This window comes from Cryptomeria japonica, chromosome 7 (assembly GCF_030272615.1).
Source record: "Cryptomeria japonica chromosome 7, Sugi_1.0, whole genome shotgun sequence".
Taxonomy (NCBI): Eukaryota; Viridiplantae; Streptophyta; class Pinopsida; order Cupressales; family Cupressaceae; genus Cryptomeria; species Cryptomeria japonica.
Window position 1 is genome coordinate 83,655,912 of NC_081411.1, and position 26,861 is coordinate 83,682,772.

The 26,861-nt window shown below is 33.9% G+C and overlaps 1 protein-coding gene across 1 annotated transcript in view; it reads right to left on the reverse strand.

Annotated features, from left to right (window-relative positions):
• Positions 1–4,768: 4,768 nt before the first annotated feature.
• LOC131041501 (protein neprosin-like) overlaps positions 4,769–26,861 on the reverse strand; it is a 33,223-nt gene continuing 11,130 nt past the window's right edge. Inside the window, exons 2-9 of the mRNA XM_059208239.1 lie at positions 11,600–11,809; positions 6,493–6,609; positions 6,322–6,393; positions 6,061–6,225; positions 5,694–5,873; positions 5,539–5,604; positions 5,299–5,436; positions 4,769–5,176 (exon numbers count right to left, since the gene is read on the reverse strand). Of these exons, the coding sequence (XP_059064222.1) occupies positions 4,769–5,176; positions 5,299–5,436; positions 5,539–5,604; positions 5,694–5,873; positions 6,061–6,225; positions 6,322–6,393; positions 6,493–6,609; positions 11,600–11,809 (1,356 nt within the window). The remainder of the gene's footprint in view (positions 5,177–5,298; positions 5,437–5,538; positions 5,605–5,693; positions 5,874–6,060; positions 6,226–6,321; positions 6,394–6,492; positions 6,610–11,599; positions 11,810–26,861) is intronic.

Below are 26,861 nucleotides of genomic sequence, written 5' to 3' on the forward strand. Positions count from 1 at the left end.
ACTCACTATTAGAGCAGGGTCATTTTTTGTAACTTGTGATAGCTCCATCTATTGTGCTAGATGTGGCTCCTCTTGTGTGTTGTCCATCTTCTTGAAATAATGATTAGCAAGATCGGGGGAGGATGACATGCTTGATTAGCTTCATTAGCACTGTAGATTCTCTCTCTTCCCTCTTTTTTGTTTGTGACATTCTTCTATTTTTTTCCCTATTCTTCTATTTGTTGTCCCTAGTGTTCTCTACTTGAGGAGGATGCAAAGCATTGAGATCTCTTTTGGTCTCTTCCATGTTGACTCAAAAGACACACGTGTTCCCTTCTTCCATGGTGGTTTCCTTTCTTTGGGGGATGAGGAAAATTCTATGCATACATATATACATGATATACATGAGTTATCATAAAAGGAATACATACTCCAAAGTTAGGTGAAACCACCTAGCTCTTTGTGTTTTGTGATAATTATCCTGTCTTGGGGGATAAATTATTGAAATAGCATTCTTGTCTTTTCTACATCAATCCTACCTTAAAGAAATTTCAATCTTAATTGCCTGTACTTTACCGAGAATATTTGCATAAGCTCATACTCCCACTAAAGTGGGGGCTAAATGTAACATCCTAAAATTATACCCCTTACAATTTTTTACTACATTTGGGTCTTCACCTTAGTGTTTGCACCCCTCGACTTGATCAGATACTTGATTATGCTCACACATATCAATATCTTCATTCAACTCAACAATGCACATAGATGCCACTTTGATCCTACCCCAAATTACGACAGGACGAGGGCATGGTGCCTAGGTCCCCCTTATTGGGGACCTATCTTGGACTCCTCCCCTTGACCTATCTCAAATTTGAAGTGAGAAAATCCCCTCTATGTCAGCTCAAGTTAAAAAATTAACTAATTCATCCTACTAGAAATTATAGAAGAGGGACTTCCCCTCTCATTTGACATATCATGGAAACACAAGATGTCTTCTAGAATCCAAGAGATCAAGCATTCAAACATTCAAGAGAAATTGAGCATTTTTCAGTTTTTCTTCAAGATTTGGAGTAGCAATAGAGTCAAGATTTCAAGTATTGAAGAGGATATCATCATTCTAATTCATGAAGATATAATTCCATGTAAAGGCAAATAAAACTTCACAATGAGGTATAAGAATTTTAATTTCAATCAATTTAACATCCCCTCAAAAGGGAGTATTTCTACTTTTAGTCATTTCAATTACATTATTTCAACCACTTGGTTAATTCCAAAATCAGGGTTTGACCTAAAGGCAAACCCTTATTCCCAACACATTTCCCTTTCCTTCTATGTGCAAGAATCAAGTGCGCAACTATAATTCTAGAATTAAGCTTTATTTGCAAAGACATAACCCTTCTCGACACATGGAAAGTTAGAAGGACTGATAAGAGGGAGACCTGGTCTAGACACATGATCCTTGCAACTTTTGGCAGATTTTGCATAGCAGCTCTGAATCATCTCAAACTTTGCAGATCTAGGTGCATGACAAAATCCCAAATCTATAGCTCATTGGTCTCATATTTTGTCTTTATTTCTAGCACTTCGTCTTAATTCAATTAATCAACTTAAAAAAGAGAGTTAATTACATTCCAAATACAACCAATGTACTTAGTATTCATTCTTTGCATTATTTAGAACTAGATCTAGTAGATTTATCATTCTCTTTTGAATTTAAAGTCTCCCCAGCTGAAAATTGAGCTTAGTGAATCCTCCTTTCCCTATGGTGGATTTGTTAAGCTCCCAAATTTTCTACTTTAAACATATGAAGATCCAGAATCCTATGTAATATGCCACTTGATTGGACTGTATTCCCCTTACATGGTGACATTTATACCTTTTTCAAAGATAATACCTTATCCCATGGACTATCTAATAACCAAAAGAGAATATTCATCCGCAAAGCCTCTCACTATACCATAATTTTTGATACCCTATATCGACGAGGTCTTGATGGTACTCTCCTTAGGTGTCTAGAACATAATGAATATCAAAGCACCTTAATGGAAGTTCAGAAAGGTATATGTCGGACTCACTCTAGTTGTCCTACATTGGCTAAGAAAATTATTCCCCTAGGATATTATCGGGCAAGGATGGAAACAAATGCATACCATTTTGTCAAGAAGTGCAAAAAGTGTCAAATTTATGGTAGTCTAATACATGTACTAGCTTAAGAGTTATTGCCTTTAGCATCTCCTTGGCCTTTTTGTTAATATGGACTCAATTTTGTGTGTAAGATCCATCCACCTTCCTCTAATGGCCACAAGTTTATCATAATTGTCACTGAGTGCTTTACAAAGTGGATTCAAGTTGTACCCCTTACAAGTATCAGAGGAAAACAAATTTCCTCATTTATTCTAAATTGTATCATTTGCTACTATGGGATCCCTCTTACCATTATTACTGATAATGGAAAACCTTTTAAGAATGATGTTGTCAAGGAGCTTTGTGACAGATTTCACATCCAACACTATTTCTCCACACCCTATTACCTATAAGAAAATGGCCAGGCTAAGGCTTCAAACAAAATAATCTTGAAGATACTAAAAGAAGACAATCAATGATGCTGGTTGTGATTGGCACGTCCAATTTAACCCCACCTTATGGGCATAATGTACAAGAATCTAAACACCGACTTGTACCACACTCTATTCTCTTGTCTATATATTTGAAGCTATCTTTCACATAGAGGTTGAGTTACCTCTCTTTGAGTTCCATTGAAAGGTTTGATACTAGATGACAACTACTATGTTTCCAGACTACAAGAAATTGAGTTGTTAAATGAGTAGTGTTAAATTCAAGTCTTGTGTCTTTCAAGCTAGTGATCTTGTATTAAAGGAGGGGAAATTTGAGCCCAACTAGCTAGGTCCTAATGTTATTGTGGTTTCTTATGGATCAGGGGCCTATTAACTATCTATAGCAAGAGGTGAGTTGTTGGATGATCCAATCAACAATATGAAAAAAAAAAGAAGCAAATCAAATAATAAGAAAAAGTGCAATAAAAACAAGTGGTGAAAACCTGGTAAAAGGTGCTACCTATGATAAACTATCCTTTCCATCTATTTGGATTCTATATTGTTATCCATACCTATTACATATATCCATAATAAGATCTTCTACCCACAATTAATTAATCATATGCATAATCTCATTTGCAATACATAATCCTAATAATCCTATCTATATATTGTCCATAACCATTGTATATATTCCACAATGAAATCCTACCATGGCTTATGAGTTAGTGCCTTTCTACACTTATCATATCCATTCCATAATAAAGTGTCATCCATTTATCCAAATTTCTTTCATCCATAATAACATGGTCCGTTCCTAGACTGTGGGCAAATCCTTGACTTGGTAAAGAATGGGAACCTTGATGTCACATTTCAGAGGATAACAATCTAGATAAGAAATAGGTGATATGACAATGAGTCCAACGCAAAATCATGACATAGATCATTGAACAATGACATGTGACAAAATCATACACAAGCAACATTTCATATTGAAAACATCAAATGAAATGATCATATCTATTTTGATAAGAAAATATATCTATGATAGAAAAGGTTTAACGGTTGTGTTTTGATTTTCATTAATCGTGTTTTCTATGTTACTTAAGGATGTCCAAACTAGAGGAGCTATGATGGGTTATGATCATTTTCTTTGTTTGTTGCTTGTGGATTACTAACATATACACTTGTATAAAGACATGATTGACAAACATCATGGAGGACATTTTGGTGCTTATATCTAAATGTGTCCAAAGATATTACACTTATAACATAAAACGATGTAATTTCTCAAATGAGAAAAATAATTCCTATTCAAAAGTCAGAAATTGTTTCTTGCAAACACTGTACAAGTTGGAAATATATGTTTTGTGATTGTCATTGATGCCAAAACTTGTTTGTTTCGATTATCTGTTGATCGGAAAGTCTATTTGGTGTTTTAGTTATTATATTTGTTATTTCGGAAGTGTTCCGGTTTGGAAAATGCTACTGATTTCGTTTGTTGTTGTTATCTTCATTAGCTATGTTTTATCATTATGAATATGTGAGATTTTTTGGTTCTCTAGATGTTGTAGTATGTTTCATAGCCAGATGTGATATTATGCGTTAATCCTAATTTTTGGTAACTTGGAGACTGGTGTGATTTTGAGATTTGATAAAGTTTTGATTATGGGAGCAACCATAAAAAAACTCATTGTTGGCACAAACAAAATAGCGGAAATTAGCGGACTCAAACATGGTCTCTAGTTTGAAATTAGCGGAGGCATCAAGAATATTCGAAGTAATTGAGATCCCACGGTGATAATTTGTTGTTCTTTGAAGAAAGGAGCTCACCAAGCTAGCTCCTGAAATGCCACGATGAACAAATGAAATAGATTTTTGAAAAAAATTGAGAATATGAAATTGTTCATTACTATAGAAAGGTAAAAACTTTGGCAGATGCCTTGGCTAATTGCAAATTGATAACTATAAGACCTACAAGGAATTCAGTATTCAAGTAGGAATTTATAACTATCAATTCTCAAGTTGTAAACTCATTGCATACATCTCTATGAAAGAGTAAATTGTGGGTTATGGAATTTCAGTGCTACCGAAGGCTAATAATTTTTGCAAGCAGTTAAGAGAACGCACAAGTACACGAACAAGTACATTTAACTACATATGTTTTATATCTCTGCTATCGTGCAGCTCACACACTCGATTTCATATCATTCATGCTTTTAATCAAAAGTATTTCAATATGTACAAAGAAGATCTTCACCTCCAGGACCTCCATAATTTATATGATGTCCCCAATAGTTATCGTTTTCCATATATCCTTGTACACCATAACAACTTTCCCTAGTTACCCGATAACTCCTGTCACTTTCAGTTATAAGAACACCATTAATAGTAAACAATTGTATGTTCCTAATATAAGCTGCTTTCTTATAACCATATTTAGGGAAGTGTCCACTACCCATCTGCGTCTTGGGGTACGGAGTCGATCTATCAGCAGATTTTACCACTACATGTCCTCCAATTTGGACCCAATTCGCATAATATGTCAAGTCCTTGAAAATCCCTGCAGGCCAATGACCCACTAACTTGTCTTGTAAATATACTGCCCACACTAGATTTTCTGTATTGTTATCCCTGGTTTCCTGAAAATTATATATTACCATTAGTGTTGGCCACCATCTAAATATTAATAAAAATAATTGAACTAGTTTGTCTAGTAAAACCTATAAGGAAAATAAAAAAAACAAATTATATTTGTGCTTACTCTTCTTATGCTTATGGTGCTGTCCGTTTGTGCACCATCATATACAGAAATAGGATGAACTGGCATTCCTGGATAGAATTCTGTTCCTTCTTGAATAAAATCATTACAACATAGGTCGAAGCAAATTTGTTCCTCACCCTCCAAATGCACAGATACAATTTTAGAACAAACTTAAACAACTACAAAACTATGACAAAATAAAAATTGCAAAAATATATATTTTATATATTCAATTATTACCTCGCGGGAAAGCTTATGGACAATATAAAATGTAACGCGTGGACTCCCATAGTGACTGGGGTAAACCTGTAGGCGATATATACACCTTAGTATCATTTCTACTAATTGAAAGTATAGAGCTAGTAGAAATAACCAAACAAACTAATTATTCAGACCATCAATCCAGCTTCCATATTTTCGTTTATTGACCCATCAAGATTCCGATGGACAACACGCATTTGAGCGGCACTATAAACTGAATTACTGGTGTCCACGGAAGGCTGCCATACATTGAAAGCCGCTTTGATTTCATGGATCTCCTGGCTTCCCCTTGGTATAATTTGTACTACTGCGTACTACAAAATATAGATAAAAGTAGGTCAGATTTTTCCGAAAAATCTTTTTATTAATCACACTCTTAACTCAAAGTGTTGATGTAAACAAATACATGATTTAAAAAATAAATATATAAGACTATTATTCCATCTATATTTTTTTTAATAAAATAATTTATTTAATATAAAAATTAGATTAGGAGCAAACCTCCTTATTTTCTTTTGTGTCATCGTACAATCCTGTATTTAAGTATTGTCTCAGAGATCCTGCTCTTTCAACACGCTCACGTGTGATCTCCACGATGGGCACACTTCCCTCTGGGCACTCTTCTACCGACGAATTTTTGTACACAAAATTATCCCTTGAACCTTTCTTCAATCCACAAACAAACTATGCACTGTGAGATAGATCTATCTCATACTTACAAATTGAATTAAAAGAAAAAAGGTGAAGGCTGCAAAAGCATACGCTATTCTTTCCCGATTGAAGGGATATCTGGTTGTCATATTTTACACAAAGTACTTTCTCTCCATTGGCGTTCTAAAAACAGAACAATACAAACACAAAAAGTTTAAATAAAATTGACTTTTACGAATTTATGAACACAAATGAAAAATAACGTTTGAATAAAAATGAAACCTGAAATTTATGCACCGCTGGGGGATTGACGTAATTTATATATTCATCAATGGCCATAGTTTGCAGCTTAGACATCTCATTGATGGTATCATTGTTCAAATCAGCTGCCAATATCAACTGTATAAAAATCAAAGAAATAAATATTGAAAAAACATTATCAGAATTCATAACTGAAGAATATAAAAGAGAGGAGAGAAACAGATATATATTTCCAAAAACTAATGTAGAATAGTTTATATATATATATATATATATAATTTTTTACTTCATATTTTTTATAGTGACTTTCAAGATTAATAGGAGACTTTTTTCTAAATTTCGGAAAGGAAAGGTTCCTTCTCAGGAGATTGAGTTGCCAGTAGTTTATGGATATCGAATCCAGTTTTATTTTTAGATGAAGATTAAAATACATTTATTGAAGTTCTAGATTTTAGTTACTTAGGAGATTAGGATGTGATTTTATAGAGAATGTTCAGGAACTATTTTGAGATTCTTTAGGAGCTCCTATTTTATAGTTTGTAGATTTGAGTGGCTTCATTTAAAGCAGAACTAAAAATTGATTGACTAATTATGATTTTTTTTTATGTTACTTGTCAACCATTTAAAGTTTTACTATTCACCTGAATAATCTTAAATAAAAGATTTAAAGATACAAATTATTTTATTTATATAATTTAATATCTTTATTTACAAATCAATCAAACAACACTACACCTGCACAGACCAATGGATAGGAGCAACATCACACTATAATTTAATTTAGAAATTGATTTTATCAAAATTATATTTTTCTTAATTTTTAACTATATATCAGTTTTTTTTGGTTTATTTATATTTATGTAATGTTGTATCGCTGCCTGAAACACTCCCCTTCCCATTATTAATGTCGTTGAACCGCATAGAATTGAAATAGCATTATCAACATTATCAAATTCTCCACACATAAAATTTTGAAATGCCAAAAAAATCATGACCCATAGACAACCAAAAAAGCAATAATATAAATTAGAAACAGATAAACTATTAAAAGATGAAACAAAAAAATTATGCTTCAATTTTCTCCGCCAGAAAAGTACTTGTACAGTGGAAATATAAGAGGGGTACTGAAACTCTGTACTACGACAAAACTAAAATTGTCCTCATTGAACATATTTCTACCATCCACCATCCAAGAAGTGGTATGTCTTTGTAGTTTGTTGTACTGGATATATATTATTTTTTTAAAGTAATGAAAGTAATTTCTGTTAAAATATAATACCTAAAAGCAGTATGTTGTATTGAATGCAACAACACATTGAAGTATTTTTTGAAATAAGAAGACAAGGAAGAATAATCTGTTTGACAACTTTGATATGAATCAGAGGATCTCAAAATCCATGTTCGAAGTCCCTCTCTTTTGTTTCCTGGTCTTTGTTGTTTATTGTCTATTTGTAAGGTTTCTTCCGGTCCCTTTTAATATTAATGGTCGTTTTATATTTTGTATGTTGTTTTTAATGTTTTGAGATCCTTTCAAAATTCATTTTCAATTGATAATTTCTATAAAAAGTCTTTTAAAATCAATAGAATTTGACAGTATAGCATTATGGTGAAATATATTCTCACAAAAAAATAGTATCATGTTTTAGTAAATCCATTTCAAAGAGTTGATTTTTTACTATTATGCAAATCTATTTTAGTGAGTTCCCTACCAGCTACCTTCACCTCGAGACTGACTTTAGGCATTCTTTCTATATTCACGAACTTAGACCCCTAGATGATTAGAGAGATACCCATTTTTTATATTTCATGCTTAACAATCGTTTCTTTCTCAAACCTGATTCGGCATTGACCTAATCAATGTCCTTCAGTCTATCATCATATCTAATCGTGAGCTTCTTTATAACCAGTCTGGATAACATTCCAATTCCATTCTACAAAGTTTCCAAGTAAGATTTCATTTTATCCAAAAAGAAAAAATGTTCCATCAAATATTGGTGCCTTTAAGACATGTTGCTTCTTTGCCATCCTAGGTCTAGCTGAAGTGATTAAGCTTTCCAAAGAGAAACCAACAGTTTGATATCAATTGTTGAACACATGATAGGATCGAAGGACTGGAAAAATATTAATCTTAAACAACATCAAGCAACATATCAATCATCAACACATGAACATCACCTATCAACACGTGAGCAACAAATTTACATGAAAAACCCAAACAAGGAAAAGCCATGGTGAGAATATAACTCAGATTAGAAAATATGAATGATTACAAATTATAGGCTTATTACCAAGGAGCAACAACACCTGATAGACTTGCAAGACTAAGGCACACTACCTTAGGGCAAGATACAAGAACTTGCACAACCGAGGCTCACAACTTCCGGGCTAGATAAAATTTGTTGTCAAAGGACTCATTATCAATAAACACTGAGAGAAATAGTATAATTGAAACTAAGAAGGATCTTCTGAACATGAAATTGTCCTTAAACAAGTAGATAAAGCGACCAACATCATTACAAACATCTTTGATAATCATCACTGCTACAACACACTATCTCATTAAATATATATCACCTTCAAAGCTCTAACTTTTACACTTTTGCAATCTCAAATCTTCTTGCACATCACACATACAATTCTCATTAATTTACACACAATTCCATATATAACCCATGCATTTTTACTCCTTAAATATGAGATAGAACATCAAAAACCTAATGTAACGTGTAGACATTGCAATCAATCAGCCAAAGCACATCTTTCAATGTGAAATACCTCATGTGCATCTCGACGTGCCATAATAAGACCCATAACAAATTCTTGATACACTCTCCAATGCATATTTGGACCAAGGGAATATGATCCAAATAAGATAATTCAGTTGGACACACCAAACCACAACATAACTGAATATATCATACTCAAATGAGCATAACTCGTGAATGAAACACCCCAAGAAAATAATATTGAGAATATTGTAAGAACAACAACCATGTCTAGAAATCCACAACATAAGCTTCTATTAGGATTCCCAAAGATACTGAGAGGGGGGAGGCGGGGGGGTGAATCGGTATCTAACCGGTATATGGATTTTTTGAACTTATTAAATAAAATGCATTCCAAAACGATGTACCAATAAATCGGAATTAATGCAGTAAATAAGAACAATAAGCACAACATGAAAAACACACCATAACATAATATTTTAACAAGGAAACCTGGTGTGGGAAAAACCTCGGTGGGATTTGTGACCCACAATATTCTCTTACTGGCCAATAAGTTAATATTACTTATACAATAGGGCCTGCACATGTAGGAAGGCCAAGTGCCTAGATCTCACTACTCAGTTACAAAGGAAGTCTCACTAACTTACAAAAATGGATTATATAAATTCAATGTCATGTACTGCTTCGTATCAGAATTTGCTATGCCACGTTCAGTAACTGTCTAAGCTCTTGCAATAATCATAAACCCTTTTCCAAAGTCTTCCTTAATATTCACACATTAGTTCTGCAATAATCTAACCATATCAACATCTTCTAACTGATCTACAAGATCTCATACTTATATGAGTCTTATTACAATTCACCATGTCATCTTACAAAATTTTTTACAATTAAATACCAAATACAAATAAACAAAAATCCTATCAGCCATGGTGTCGGTAATCATCTTTTCGATACCGATGTAGAGTCTGCCAGTGTCGGTGCCTGCTCGTGTCATATGATTGTAATGTTGCCATCAATTACAATACCTTCAATCACCTATAATTTATCATTGGAGTGTGAATTTGCCAACAATCTCCCCCTTTGGCATTGATGGCAACACTCATGAGAAAATGCCAAAAAGTGTCATCCAAAAAAGATCTGCCAAAACTGTCAAAACTATGTTACCAAAATGTGTGCTCCCTTTGAGCATGATGTCTTCAGATGATTATTTTTCTCATCTCCACTACTCCCCCTTTGGCATCAATGACAAAAGTTCTCATTCAATGTCAATTGAGTGTGGTTCCTACCTAGATCTTTGTAACAGGTGGGTTACAATCTGATAAATGTCTGCCAATGCAAAATTTAGACTGTTGCTGAATCTTTCACTATCCTTTACTACTGCTTAAGTTCTTTGAATTGTACCGGTGAGAAAGTGCATTTCCTCTTCTAGTGTCTTAAGTCCTAGAACAAGAGCCTCAAAAATCTCTTTTCTCAAAGAGATGAGGATATCCAGTTTAGGACTTAGTCTACACTTCAGTTCTTTTTCTTTGAACTTTATCTTTTCCTTGTCTTTTTCAAGCTTTTCAAATTTCTCTTCAAAAATTGCTATTTCCTTCTCAACTATTGATAATGAATTCGATGAACCTATCAAGTTGTCAGCAATATTATTGATTTCCTTTTGGGCTTTGCTGATTTCTTTATCTATATCCTCTATCAAAATGTTTGTTTTGTAGGTATCTCTATATAGTTTCTTGAATTCCAAAATTGTCTTGCCTAATACTGGTAATAAGGTTTCCAATTGTTCCTTATTCTTCTTGACTATCTCCTCAAAGAATTTTTATTTCTCTTTATTCATTTTCTCTCTGAAGGTGTCTTCATTTATCTAATCAAGTGTTATTAGGTTGCTGGTTATATATTTAGACAATGTGTCTAATTGGCTCAAAGAATCTTTATTTTCTATGTTACACTTTGGAGCTATCATCTTCAAAATTGGTAAAGTGTCATCTATAGCGTTATATGCCCATGCATTACACTCTGTTATTTTCTTTATTGAGTCTAATAACACCTCTGTTACATTAGTTGGCCTAAATTCAGTCATCGATATTCCAGATGACTATCCAACTGTCTTCACAATCTGCAATCTTTCTTTGGAGGATCTGTTTGAGTTTGCATTTCTACTACCAGAGGTTTGGGCTTGTCAGATGTAGCCGGTGGCACTGTCTGAGTATGTACCTGTGAAGAAGCCTGTTGCTCTACTTATTTCTCAATGTTTTGCTTAGTAAGAACTTGTTGCTCTGTTGGTTTCTCCGTGTTCTCTCCGGATGGTGTCTCTGTTTGTGCCTCTAATGATTTTACTATGTTATCCACTGCTAGTTTTTGTGATTGTAACTCTGAGTTATCTACTAGTTCTCTTGGTTTACCTCTGTATTGTCTACTATTGGTGACTCAGTAGATACATTAGTTTGTGCACCTATGGTATCTACCTTTCTTGTATCCAGGGGATCATTTGATATTTCAGTTTGTTGCTCGTTCCCAATTTCAGTGTTTCCAACTACAATATTTCCTATCGGTGGCTCTGTTGCCACATCCCTCTTGTTAGTTATCTCTTTATTCACCACAATATTGACTTCCTGTGTGTCAATGTTCATTGTGTACAACACTTCTGAATCAGGGTTTGTATCTTCATGAGGTGTATCCATACTCTCTCTTGCCAATGGAGTATCATTAGTTTGTATCGGTAGAGTATCAAAGGAAGGTGGGGGTAAGTTATTAGTTATCTTTAGGATCAGAGGTCCACCTGCCTTGTCTTTTCCCTTATCCTTATCCTTTTGGTAGACTTTGATAGTCTTTGGTCTCTTAAGATCATCTTGTTTTTCTTTCTCAACAAAAAATATATCCCACTTATCTGTAGTTTCTTTTGATATTTCATTAACTCTCCCTGCCATTAATGCTACATGCTGGTGACCAGTTTAGAATACAGTCCAATTGGCCTCACTTATCAGCTCATAAATCTCTTGAGTTGAGTTCACTGGGTGAACTGCAAGAAGTTTTTCTATTTTGATCTTTTTATCTAACTCCACAATAACTACCCTTCTAGCTTCTAGCCTTCTGTACAAGTCATTTGGTATATCATCAACATTTTCCATAAAAAATTTCTTATAGATATCAAGGTGTAGTATAACACTATTCTCTATACTTTCTTTTTCATCATTAGATAGTGTATTATACAACTTGTTGATGTTTGTCAATTTGCCATCTTCAGTTATCTCATCCACAAGTTTGTCAAAAGGAGGAATAACCTGTTTCACTTTTTTTTTCCTTGGGGTCAATTTCTTAGCCGAAGGCCTAACTATCTATTGTTTTTGTCTTGTCCTTCTGGGTGTAGGTGAGGGTATCGATGAGGTTTTTCTCTTTCTTTCTACCCTTTTAAATTCAATTGCTATCTCACTATCAGAGGAGGTAGCGACTAGTGAAAGATGTGCTTCCGGTTGTAATCCTTCCAATTCACTCTCCTTAATACCAGTTTTCTTCAGTACATCCTCTTTGATTGCTTTAGCCTACCTTGTTCCTTTCCTAACTATCTCCTCAGTTTTCTTAATCCTTTTCTGAGATTGAATGCCACTTTCAATTGTTTCAGCATTGCCAAATACTTTTTCTATCAGTTCTTTAGGGGCTTCTAAGAGGGCTTTTGCATAAGTTTCAATTATATTATCATCTGTCTCATATCTCATTTCAATAACCCAAATAGTCCTTGGGATAACTGCCTCCATCCAAATTTCATCCTTCTTGATCACAAAGCATACCTCCTTTTGATATTTGTCAATAATAGATTGAGATAGCCTTATTCTAGTCTTCATCCTAGCCTTTAATGCTTGAAAATGTTCATTTATGTTTTTCTCTTTATCATCTTCCATATTGTTTAGTATGTCTAGAAGTTGTTTTTCTACCAATATATCAAAACCAAAGTCTTTCTTGCCAATACCGGGAACTTCCTTGGTAATGTACAAAATTAAACACACAAGCAGATTGCCAAATCTGAAAGTCCCTTTCTTATCACCTTTAATTTTTTTTAAATTGTCTATCAGTTCATCTTTTAGCCGCTCACATACATCAATCTTTTCATTGTTATTCACCATGTCATATGCACTTTTGATACACAAGCTAGAAACTGAGTTTAGTCTATTGGCATGTGTAGCCTTGTATCCAAGAATCATGCTAACAAATCTAACATTGATATCTTTTACATTGTTTACTCTCAGAGATCTTTTATCAAAAGTTGCACCGGTTAGAGTCATCACAGTGTCATTTGAAACCTTTTTAGTTTTGTTAGGCCTGCTACTGATGGAAGGTAAGTCTATCACTACCCTAACTGCCTCTTTGGTAATCTTATGGATGAAATCCAACCAAAGGAACTCACCTTGTACTATGCTCAAAAAAATCCTTATCACATCTTTGGGAAAATCAGGGATACTAAGAATGTCCACAAAGCCTAGGGTTTCCACTATCTTGTGTTCTGGTTTAACATTTCCATTTTCATCACATATAACAGTTATGTACATGTTCATTATTTCTTCAACTCCTAGTTCTTCAATATGACAATGTATATAGATTCTAGGATCCTCAACATAAACTACCCCCTTAGGTATTTTTGAAAATGCTCCTAGGGTATCATGTTTCTTCACAATTTCAAGAATGAGTTTAAATACGGGCCTAGGGCACTTAATAACTTCAATCATAGTAGGGTTTGCAATAAATTCAGGTGCAGAGGACGAAGCCATTGATATAAATACCTTAATTTGCCTTGAGGTATGAGTGCTTGATTGATTTGCTTTACTTTTCGCTATGAATGCCTTCGCTCGAGATTTTCATGCTATTAGGAATTTGAATTCTTCGGTGAATGAAAAAGAACCAAAATACTTTCTTTATAGTGTTATTTCCTTCAACTACCACATTTAATACCTGTCGGTTAAGTTAAACTTAACACATCTGTCAGTAAAGAGGTGATTAAACTTCTCACCATCAACTGAGGGTAAATTAGCATGTTTTTGAATTTGTTGCCATACCCCCAAGGGATTATTTCTCAATTAGATGAAGAACCTCCTATCGGTGGCATGATACTTTGTTCTAATGGTGAAGGAATAGCTTCACTAAAACTTTGATTTGACCTTCTAATCCATTTATTTGAGAATTCTTGTTTTACCTCTTCAACCTTTTCTTTACCTTTCAAATTGAGTCCTTTGTTATTTGTCAATGATGCTTTACTTCTACAAAATTTTGCAATATGTCCAATCTTATTACAAGCATAACAAGTCACATTGTTTTTCTTGAATAGCTTTTCCATATCCTATGCCTGTATGTGTTCTGCATTGATTAGATAAATGTCTAAATCTTCCAGAAACATAATATCTTACTTTCATTCTACAATTTTCTGAGTTATGACCAATCTTACTGCATTTAGAACATTGACTGGTGGGTGCATTATTATTCTAATAGTTTCTATATCTGCACTAACTTTCTCTATGACCATACTTGTTACAGTTATAGCCTTTCCCATTGAATTTTTAAGCATTAGGTTGTCTTGCCAGTTTACTATGATCATGATTGTTTGCAGTACCAGAGCTTTCACCAACTTCAAAGCCAAGGCCATTTGTATCTCCATTAGGTTTCCGATTCTTCAGCATGCTATCAATTTCCTCCTAGCTTTTGTTGAATTTCTCTTTGTGTTTAGTTGCAGTAGCCAACTCATTTTCCAAGATTCCTTTCTGTCTGATGAGTTCAGTTTTGTCATTTTGTGTATGCATCAAGTCTGTCTTCAACATATCATTTTCATGATTGAGTCTTGTGTTTTTATTTCTAGCATTATTTAGTCTTCTAACCAAGTCATCTTCATTCTTCTCCCTATCTTCAATGTCTTTACAAAGCCTCATAGTCATATATTGCATCTCATGCTTCATTGTATTGTTTTCTTGTCTTAGTTTGTTCACAAGGTCATTAAGAATTTCCTTTTCATCATCATTACTCTACATATTCTCAGAAAGTTCTATTCTTTTGTTCCTTGTGATAGTGATATTTTTTTGAAGTCCTTGAATGATTTCTTGTATGGCCTTTAGATCATCTTCAAGTTTGATATTCTTTGAACCTTTTCTGCATCATAGTCTGAAAGAGCTATTTCCAATTGCTTTCTCAAGTTTTCCATCTCTACCAATGTCACAATCTTCCTCAAGCTATTAGGCTTTTGAAAATAGAGGACTAGGCTCTGATACCAATTGTTAGGATTCCCAAAGATACTGAGAGGGGGGGGAGGGGGGGTGAATCAGTATCTAACCAGTATATGGATTATTTGAACTTATTAAATAAAATGCATTCCAAAATAGTGTACCAATAAACCAGAATTAATGCAGTAAATAAGAACAATAAGAACACCATAACACAATATTTTAATGAGGAAACCTGGTGTGGGAAAAACCTCGGTGGGATTTGTGACCCACAATATTCGCTTACTGGCCAATAAGTGAATATTACTTATACAATAGGGGCTTGCACATGCAGAAAGGCCAAGTGCCTAGAGCTCACTACTCAGTTACAAAGGAAGTCTCACTAACTTATAAAAATGGATTATATAAATCCAATGTCATGTACTACTTCAGATCAACATCTTCTATGTCAGGCTCAGTATCGGTTTAAGCTCTTGCAATAATCATAAACCCTTTTCCAAAGTCTACCTTAATATTTGCACATCAGTTTTGCAATAATCTAACCATATCCACATCTTCTAAATGATCTACAAGATATCATACTTATATGAGTCTTACTACAATTTGCCATGTCGACTTACAAAAGATTTCACAATTAAATACAAAATACAAATAAACAAAAATCCTATCGGCCATGGTGCTGATAATCATCTTTTTGGTGCCAGTGTAGAGTCTGTGTACATTTCAATCACCTAAAATTTCTCATTGGAGTGTACATTTGCCAATAGCTTCAACATGTCCAAATTCCACTGAAGACTTTTTGGACTCGTCCAATAGACACCCTTCCTCTCAAAAATACTATCAATTGACTTTTGCAAGCCATAAAAGGCATTAAAAATTGTTTGTTGCATATTGACACAACTAACAGCAAAAGATTTAAGCTCAAATTAAAATGTAACACAAACATAAACATATCTGGACCAGAATCTATTATGGACAACCAAGTTTGACATTAATGAGAACCATACAAACTCATATTTCTAACAACCACTAGTTTTCAATTTCTTGAGGATAATCAATTTTTGGAATGGAGGACTTGTCATGTCTCCTTTTCTAAAAATAACACTTATTAAATATAGTAACTCCCCATTGGACAAAAATAGTAAATTAAATATTATGAGCTACTTTTGGAAAGATTATTTATTTAATATTTATAATATTGCAATGCAATTTATATCATTTTGGAAAATAAATATTAAATTTCTTATTATGGAGTTTACTCAGAAGGCAAACTTTGTAATAGATTATCACAGTGGGAAATACAACTTGTTTTTAGCTAAAATTATTAAGATGGCTATAGAAATTCCTTATGTGGATTATGTGGAAAAGGAATATTTTAATATATTAATTGATATTAAATCTAGCCACTTGAGACATTGGGATGTGTGTCCTTTGGATTCATGCAACAATGAGTCTCAAATAAGAAATGATACTTGCAAATAGAAGGGTTTTTTGGGACGACTCAATATTTTGCAACTCAATAGCCATAATGGGAGCCTCTATTGGAATGAAATTGATGATGTTTCATTTATTTTCAAATAGGAGGTCATGAGTGGTTTCACCTCTATATATTTGGATGCTATTTTACATTCTAGGAATTCTTGTTCACATATTTTGATAGAGCTTTGGCTTGTTTCCTTAGTGGTTGATAAACTAGTGGAGAAGGAGACCCTTTGAGTGGAAGGTTCAAGGTTTTCATGTGATCTAAATTTAGGAGGTAGATGGTTTTTGATAGTAATCTCATCAAGAATTTACCATTGTGCTTGAAGATTCAACAATTACATATTCAGTTTTGGAGTTTGGCTTACCTATAAGGGTTTGAAGCGACAACTTGGGGTTTGAATGCTATAATTATTGCATATGTTTATGGAATAATTATGAACATAGGTTTGCTGGTATTTATTTTTCTATTTTCTATTATTTCATTATAATAAACCTTTGTGTGGAGTTTGAGGTGTTTCACTTGCAAGTTGGATATATTTTTATGCATTTTTTAAGGGTTTTGGTGATTTGTTAGATTTTGTAATAAGGTTATATTTCATATTTTGGTTGTATTTGATAACACCATACTAGATTTTCATCTCTGTTATTTCATGTACACGATTGATATATTATCATATGGTAAATAGTTTATATGTTGGGTGAAGCTTTTGGTTTGCTAGGTTCTAGAGCTACATTTACATTTTAGTTTTATAATATTTGTTATAAAAGTGATTCTCTAAAAAAAACAGTCTATAATAGTCATATAAACCTATATTACTATGCAAAATTATTTATTTAGAATTATAATAAATTCTAGATGATTTTCACCCAATTTGGGGGTTTATTTCTAAGCAAAATCCTTGATGGTTTGGGGTGTAATTTCAGTTTTTGGCATAGTTAAATCAAAGGGTTTTAAAGAATGTTAATATGATTTAAAATATTTGTCAACGATTATTATAGGCAACAAGGTATGTGTGGTTCCATCATTCATGACATTCTAGTTAAACTACCAAGGTCTACCAAGAAACATGTGACACATATCCATAGGCATCATATCACACACAACACTATCACTATAGCTTCCTATTTGAAATTTAGGGAAAGCTTGTTCATCTACCAATAAGAAATTCCCCCTTTTCAACCAATACACTTTGTAAGGTGTAGGATGTTTAATTCTCTTAACACGTAGTTTACCCACCATTTTAATAAACACTAGCTTATCAATGCTACCACTGTCCATAATAGCTTTGTGTGTGCGTGTGTATAACTATGGTACAATTCCCTCACAATCAATACTTAGAGACAACAAGGAATAAGCTAACCAACAATGCACAAACAAGGATGAGTTGATCAATCATTAACCAAGGCAGTGATCAACAAATAACACAACCTATTTCACCGCCTTAGTAATGTTTAATGGTAATTGTTGTTTTGCAAGTCAACAATCATCATCAACTTGGTTAAATAAAAAGTCAACTAGTCAAGTATTAACCATATTAACTGAATACATGAAATATCGAAATCAAAATAATTTTCTTGAATTTAATTTCCAATCATTATGAGTTTTCATCACATGAGAAAATAAATATAATATCACTTATTAAATAATCATAACAACATAATTAGCATAACTCCAAAGTCATAAAAGAGGGATTTAATAATGAGAATATTTTATTCAACTTTTGACATCAATGACAACTTATTTTCAACATAAATCTGCTATATTTTGTATCCACCTTTCTTGGTATGAAATCTTTAAGCATATATTTCAAAATTAAATGTGCATCCTAACAATGTTGGTCCTCTTTAAATAACATCTTATAGAAATTGTTATACAAAGATCTATAATATCTTCTAGATTAGTATGAAATTGTTCATTCTCATCTTTCATTGCATCAAAAATTTCTTTCTTATATTTATATTTTAAGTATTTAAAGGAATACTTTTAACCTTTTTTACCATCCTTAAGCCAATGTAGTCTAGCTTTGATTTTGGCCACTTGACCCTTGTACATATCAAGTCCACCATTTCCTATAAGGTTCTCCTTCATTTGGTCTAGGAATGGGATTCAAAATGCAATGTATTTTAAGAAGATAAATACAGTAATTTTTTTGAAGGGAAGCTATGTTGAACACAATGTACCACTGAGAGGGGGGTGAATCAGTGGTTCCTAAATTATTTTCCTTTTTTAAAACAACCTTTGAATAATGGTTATCACCCTAGTCTCTAAACAATCAAACTAGTAGGAAAAATGTGGATATCAAAAGAGGCAAACACACAAAAGCAACCCACAACATCAAATGTACGAGAAAAACCCAATATGGGAATAACCTCGGTGAGAAATGTTGCTGGAGACTACTGCTTTAATCCAGCCTCACAAGTGAAACACTAAATTACAAAGATTTAGGGCACCAACCCATGCACCAAGCTCCAACTTGGTGATGTATAGTGAAATACAATTTTGATACAGTTATAGCATCTGGTGGCAAATGAGTTCTGCAACACTTGATCAAACAAATTTCTGCTGGTTAACAGCATTCTCTTCTTCCTCTCTCCACCTCACAACACACTATGTCACACTTGGATGCCTTCTTGATCAATAACACCTCAACAATTAGCTTAACTATTAGACCTGCAACAGTTTATCGGTACTCTGTCTTTGTCAGTTAAAACCTTTCATTGGTTCGCTTGCAAACTCACTTTGCAACTTTCTTCGAATAAATTCTAAGGAAGATGATCCTTTTTTCTACTCAATCTCTCTTCACTCTTTTTCTTCACATCAAGAATCATCAATCTCTCTCTTAAGCTCACATATTTATAATCATAGGTTCCCACCGAAAATGACCTTCAAACAATGTCATGTTAGGTTTTTCCTTCACGAACTTGATCAATATCTCATTTGAATTGATGTTCTTTTCTAGGGATATGATATTCATGTCATCGATCAACACTACCCAAGATTTGCATTTCAATGTGTGTTTTGTAATTCTGGAGGTTTGCACCATGCTTTCCTTTGTCATATTCCATAAATGGCTCAGTTGTTTCCTTTAGAAAATTGGTACGAAGATCAAATCTTCTTGTAGGGTCACTGTAGTCACTTGCCAACTTGTCTTCCTTGAGCCGCAATCCTCTGGCATCCTCCATGACTTGTGGGTTCTTCATAAAGACAAACTTCTTTCTGACTTGTTACGTTGATGCACACTTCACCGACCTATTCAATATCACCACCTGGCATCCAACTCTCATGTTTATCAACATCCACCTCTTCTTTTTTTCCTATGTCAGTTTTACATTCTGCATTGACCAAAACTAACTACCAGTTCAAATCACCTTACCAGTATAACCAAAAAACATCCTCTTTATCGACATCACTTCCTCCTTACAAACCATCTTGCCTTCCAGTATGTCTTCATGTGATTCTTTCTATCCTGGTCACCGGGTGTTGTTGTGACTCAAATAACATTCCTCCTCTTCATCACAAACAAACAAACAACCTTCATACCCATTCATGCCTTACCGATAACTTGCTTTATTGGTAGATGACTCAATTCATGTGCACTGGTAGCCTTCCTTTTGTCTACTTACTCACATGTGGATTAACATCTTATGTCTTTCTTTTCGTATACTGATCACCACTTCCTTCTTACTAGTGACCTTACCAAACTAGTTGACATCAATGACAACTTAATGCCAATAATGCCAACAACCCCCCCCTTTTGCATTGATGTCAACTTGCTACAAGACTTTAGATACTAGTAGATTTCTCCCCATTTGACACAATGACAAAGGGTACTAAACACTCCCCTTTTGATGCATACCTATCTCCCCTTAAAGATGATACCTATGATTACAACTGGTACTGAGACATACAGCCTTTAACTTTCCCTATGAACAACATGTGGTTCAAGAGTTATAAATGCAGCTATAAACTCCCCCTGAGCCATATAATTCCTTACTAACTTAAGTGCATAAGGCAAGTGACACAACTCCCAAATTTTGTCTTAAGTACTCAAAAGTGCTTACTGGCAATGATTTGGTGAAAATGTCTTCTACTTGTTCCTCGGTAGGGACATAGTCCATCTTTACTTCCTAACCTTCAACCTTCACTCTGGGAAAATGATACTTGATGACTATATTCTTTGTCTTGGAATGCATGATCGGATTCTTTGATATGTGGATTAGACTTGAATTATCACACTAGATGAGAATAAGATCAGTGATGTGTTGGCATTTGCATGAAGTTTGCATTAATGATTTGTTATATTGTCATTGATGTCAATTAACTAGTAATGATGTTGTTGTAATGTTGTTTTGTAATCGGTAGGAAGAGCTAGTGAAAGGAAATTGTAACCGGTAGGTTAGTTTGTGGATTGAACCAATATTGTTAAGTATTGGAGAGTTGAACCGGTAAACCCTACTTGTTGTTTTGATAAACCCTAATCGTTTAAGTCTAGTGAATTGGTTATATTGGTTCATGATTTGATGATGAGCGGTAATGATTATGAAATGTATACATATTGTATGAAGAGAGTTTAAAAGTGATTTTAGTGCGTTGAAGTAACAGTTTTTGTCTTGGGAATGAGAAAGTATACTACATGTAATGCAAAGTGTGTGATGAGTTACTAAGTTCGATGAAGAGGTGATCAAGGAGTGGTCAAGGATTTATTGAATGATGTGTAGACATTTTTATGTAATCCAATGGTCACACTTGAACCGACTTGTTTTTAATCTCTATGAGAATTAGGTTTTTGTAGTGTTACCAACCTAGTTTATTTTTTTATAAGGTCGATGAGTTGTTTTACTTTGAGTGTTTTGGCAAATTTTAATTGAGTGTGTGGTTACCAAACAAAATGTTGTATCTCTAATTTGAGTAAAGGAAGACAGGAGCATGAAAAGGATCTGAACAAGAAAGTGAAGTGCTATTCAAATAGATCAACAAACTCCTATTGTTTTCTAACAATTATAGTTGTTAAATCCCCTAGCCGGGTAAGCTCTAACAAGATTGGTGTTATTAAAAACCTCTAACAAGGTGAACCATTACCTTGGATTATAAATCCTTTACAAAGGTTACTCCTTAAAGGGTATTGCTTCTAACAAGGCATTATAGTCAATCCCTTAACCAGGTGGTTCCTAACAGGATCAATTCTTAACAAGAATTTTTGTAAAATCTTTAGCAACTAGGCTCCTAATAGGGCGAACTTCAAAAGAGTTCAGATAGTTATCTTGTGAGTCTCATCTCACTGTGGTTTTTCCCATTTGGGTTTCCACATAAAAAATATTGTGTCAAGTGGTGAATGTTTTTGTGGTTATGTTTTATTATGGTTGATTTGCTCAACTACTTAATCCACTTTGATAAGTCATAATAATTGGCAACAATATGAAGTTTTACTTATATCAGTAAAAGTATTTGGATGTTTGTAAGTTACAAGTTGATAACTGTTATCTGTTGTAACAGTCAACCGATTTAGCTTGACAACTTTTATCTTGACAGAGATATTGCATTGATAGTTCTAAGTTTACTTTGAGAGATTGATTTTGAGATTGGTGAAGTTTTATCAGTTTTTCTATCTACTGATTCACCCCCCTCTCAATAGTTGATCAGATACTTTATCTTTCATCATACCATCAATTGGTACCAAAGCTTCTCAGGCCTCTAAGGTCTATGCCTAACAAATTAAGGAAAAGATCTTGTAGATCATGATGAAGAAGGAAGGTTCAAATTTTAATAGAGAAAACTATAGGATATGGAGTGTCATAATGAAAATTTATATCAAGAGTCTTGGAAATCAATATTGGGAACATGTTAATAATCAATATGTTGCACCTACTAGGATTATGGCTGATGATTAGAAGAAAGAGAAACAAGAAAACAATCAAGCACTGGAGGCTATTATCAGTTCTTTATCTGATGCTGAATATCTTAATGTTCATGGTCTAGAGACTGCACATGAGGTATGGAAGAAACTTGAAAAGATTTATAGAGATGATGAACATATGAGGATTGTCAAAGAAGAGAGTTTAAGAGAGAAGTTTGATCACATGCAAATGGCTGAAGGTGAGAATATCCAACAATATGGTTAGAAGATAAAAGAGATAGTTGGTGAGATTAAGAGTGTTGGTGGTAAAATGGATGATGCCATAGTAGTTAGTAAGGTATTGAGAACCCTACTACCAGTCTACGCTATTCGAGTTGCAGCCATTCAGGAGTTTAAATCTATGGACAAAACCAAGGTAACCCTTGAATCCATCATTGGTAAGCTTATTGCTTTTGAATTAAATGGTTATGTTGGTAGTATTTAGAAATTTGAATCACCATTTAGAGTTTTTGTTTCTAACCCATCTATGAGAAAAAGTAGAGATATCAGTCATAGTTATGAATCTAGATCCAGCATAGAAGTTGATGATGAAGATAGTTAAGTTGAGCCTGAAGCATTGTTGGCCAAGCAGTTTCCTAGAGGTACTAGCAGATATAGAGGTAAATTACCTTTGAAATGTTTTGCATGCAACAAGATTGGACACATAGCTGCTAACTATCCTAATAGTGATAATGAAAACAAGCGAGATAAGTTCAAGAAGTACAAGGGAAAAGGAAAGAGAGATTGTCTTATTGCAGTTGATGGTGGTATCACTGATGCAGAATCTAATGGTGATGCTAATAAAGACATTGTGTTTGTAGCCATTAAAGAAGAAACACTTGATCAGAAAGATTTAGTTTCATGAATGGATAATTTTGATGATTGGATAATTGATAGTGGTTGTTCACATCACATGACCAGTGACTGGAGAAAATTTCTTTCTTTGAAGGAATTTGATGGCGGAGTTGTGAGATTTGGTAATGACTCACCCTGCATGGTTAAAGATAAGGGAACTATTTGTCTTAATGGAAAGAGAAGTGTAGATGATGTCTACTAGGTTGAAGGTTTAAAGCACAATCTATTGAATGTTTCCCAACTCAATGACAACGGTTATCCATTGGAGTTTAAATATGGCATGTGCAAAATCTATGAGACTAAAGGTGAACTAATTGCAATCGACAAGTATACTGAAGGTAACCCATTTCACCTAAATCCTAAAGTCAACAACTGTTTAATTGCTAAAGTAGATGAAAGTTGGCTTTGGCATAGGAGATTTTGTCATTTGAATTTTGATAACATTGTTAAAGTGAGTAAGTCAAAGACAGTGAGAGGTTTGCCTCAATTGGACAAACTAGTTAATGCTCTTTGTAAGGAATGTTAGTTGGGAAAGATGAAATCCTCAACTATAAAGAACAAGTCTTTTTCAATAGAGAATCTATTAGATTTGGGTCAGACAAACCTATGTGTACCAATAAGGACTAAAAGTATTCAAGGTGATAGATACTTCATGATCTTCAATGATGATTGCTCAAGGATGATGTGGGTCACATTCTTGAAGGATAAAGCATAAAAATTTGGTAAGTCCAAGGCATTAAGGGACTTAGCTGAAAAGGAGAGTGGAAAGAAGATAAATCGTCTGAGGACAAATCAAAGCAGAGAATTCACTTCTGAGGAATTCACTAGATATTGTGAAGAGAATGGTATCAAATGACAACTTGCTACACCAAGAAAACCACAACAAAATGGTATTATAGAGAGAAACAACCGGTCAGTTGTTGAAGCTTCTACGACGATGTTGATACAAGGAGGTGTAGCAAAAAACTTTTGGAGATAAGCTATCAACACAACTATCTAGACAATGAATGAGATTTTGGTAAAAAAAGGTAAGGAAAAGACTCATTATGAATACTCATATGGTAAATCACCTAATGTTGGTTATTTTAAGATATTTGGTAGCAAATGTTTTATTAAGAGAGGTGACTATATTAGCAAATTTGAGGCTAAAAGTGATGAATGTATATTTCTTGGTTATTCCACCAAGAGTAAGGCTCACAAGTGTTTTAACAACTAGACAAAGAAAATCATTGAGAGTGCAGATGTTTGAGTGGATGAGTATCCTGAAGTCTTAAGGGAAACCAGTGTGGAGAAAAATGATGAAGATCCTTGCATTTTGTTTTTGGAACCATAACCTGTGAAACATGAAACCAGTAAAGAGAATACTAATGTACTAGTTCAACCGAAATAGGTAGATTTTGAAGAGGATGATGATAATGAAGATGAACTTGAAGATAATGATCATGTTATTCCGATAATGAAGATGAACTTGAAGATAATGATCATGTTATTCCGAGGTATGTGAGAATAAATCACAATCCTGAGCAAATTATTGGAGATAAGGATGGTGGAGTGCTAACCAGAAGAAGAATTAGAGAGAATTCTTGTATAATCTCCACTATTGAGCCTAGAACTGTTAAGGAAGTATTTGGTGATGATCATTCGGTTAAAGCTATGGAGGAGGATTTTGAACAAATTGAGAAGAAGAACACATGGACTTTAGTACCCTGACTGGTAAATAAAAATGTGATAGGAACTAAGTGGGTTTTTAGGAACAAATTGAATGAAGATGGTGTTGTAGTTCGCAATAAGATTGGTTTGCAAAGGTTATGCACAAGAAGAAGGAGAAGATTATGGTGAAAATTTTGCACCAGTGGCCAGACTGGAAGGTGTCAGAACTTTACTGGCTTTTGCAGCTCATAAAGGATTCAAAGTATATCAGATTGGATGTGAAATATGTATTTTTGAATGGAATATTGTAAGAAGAACTATACATTGAGCAATTAGATGGTTATGTTTTAACTGATAAGAAGGAATTGGTATGTAAGTTGCATGAGGCACTATATCAATTAAATCAAGCACCGAGAGAATGGTATGAAAGGATTCATTCACACTTGATGAAGATAGGATTTCAGAGAACCAGTGAAGACAACACCATATATCTCAAATCTGAAGGAGATAAAATTAAATTAGTCAAGTTTTTGTAGATGATATCATATTTGGAGGAAATAATGAAATGAGCAATGACTTTGCAAATGAAATGAAATGAGAGTTTGAAATATATCTAGTGGGAGAGATTAAAAATATTCATAGGTTTGCAAATACAACAAATGAAGAGTGGTATTTTCATCACACAGTCTAAGTATGTGAAGGAGGTATTAAAGACATTTGGTATGAGTGACTGTAAACCAATTGGGACACCAATGGTTATAGGTTGTAAGTTATCTAAGGAAGATGAGGCCACATATATTGATGAGAAAGAGTACAATTCAATGAGTGAAAAATTGTACTATGTTGTTCACAGTAGACCGGATATAGCTCATGCAATTGGTCTATTTGCATGCTTTCAGAAGAATCCAAAGGAAACACATTTGATAGCAACCAAGAGGATTTTCAGATATTTGAAAGTTATTGTTGATTATGGATTATGGTATCCATGTGAAGGAAACTTTGATTTGAAGGTGTACATGGATGCAAATTGGGCAGTTAATGTTGATGATCAGAAAAGCATAACCGATGGAGCATTCTTTCTGGGAGGAAGACTTGTTTCATGGAGTAGCAAGAAGCAAAGTTGTATTTCATAGTCTACTGCTGAAGCTGAGTATGTTGCAAGTTATATGAATTGTACCTAGTCTATCTGGATGAGGCACATTTTGGAAGGTTTTAAGATGAAGTTTACAAAACCTATAAAGATCTTATGTGACAATACTAGTGCCACAAATATTTAAAAGAACCTTGTCTTGCATGCACGAACCAAGCACATTGAATTGAAGTATCATTTCTTGAGGGAAAAAGTGTAGAGTAAAGATGTGATCTTAGAGCATGTTTCTACCAAGGAGCAACTTGCAGATATCTTTACTAAACCTCTGTCTAAGACTAATTTTGAGTATCTTAGAAGTTAGCTAGGGGTTGTACATCTTCGTGAGGTAAATTGATCATGATGTAGATTACATTAGTCCTGGAGCTACTTGCAAAATTTTACAGCAGGATTGGTGTAAAAGTGGAGTTATTCCACAGGGGGAGCACCAAGTTGCAGG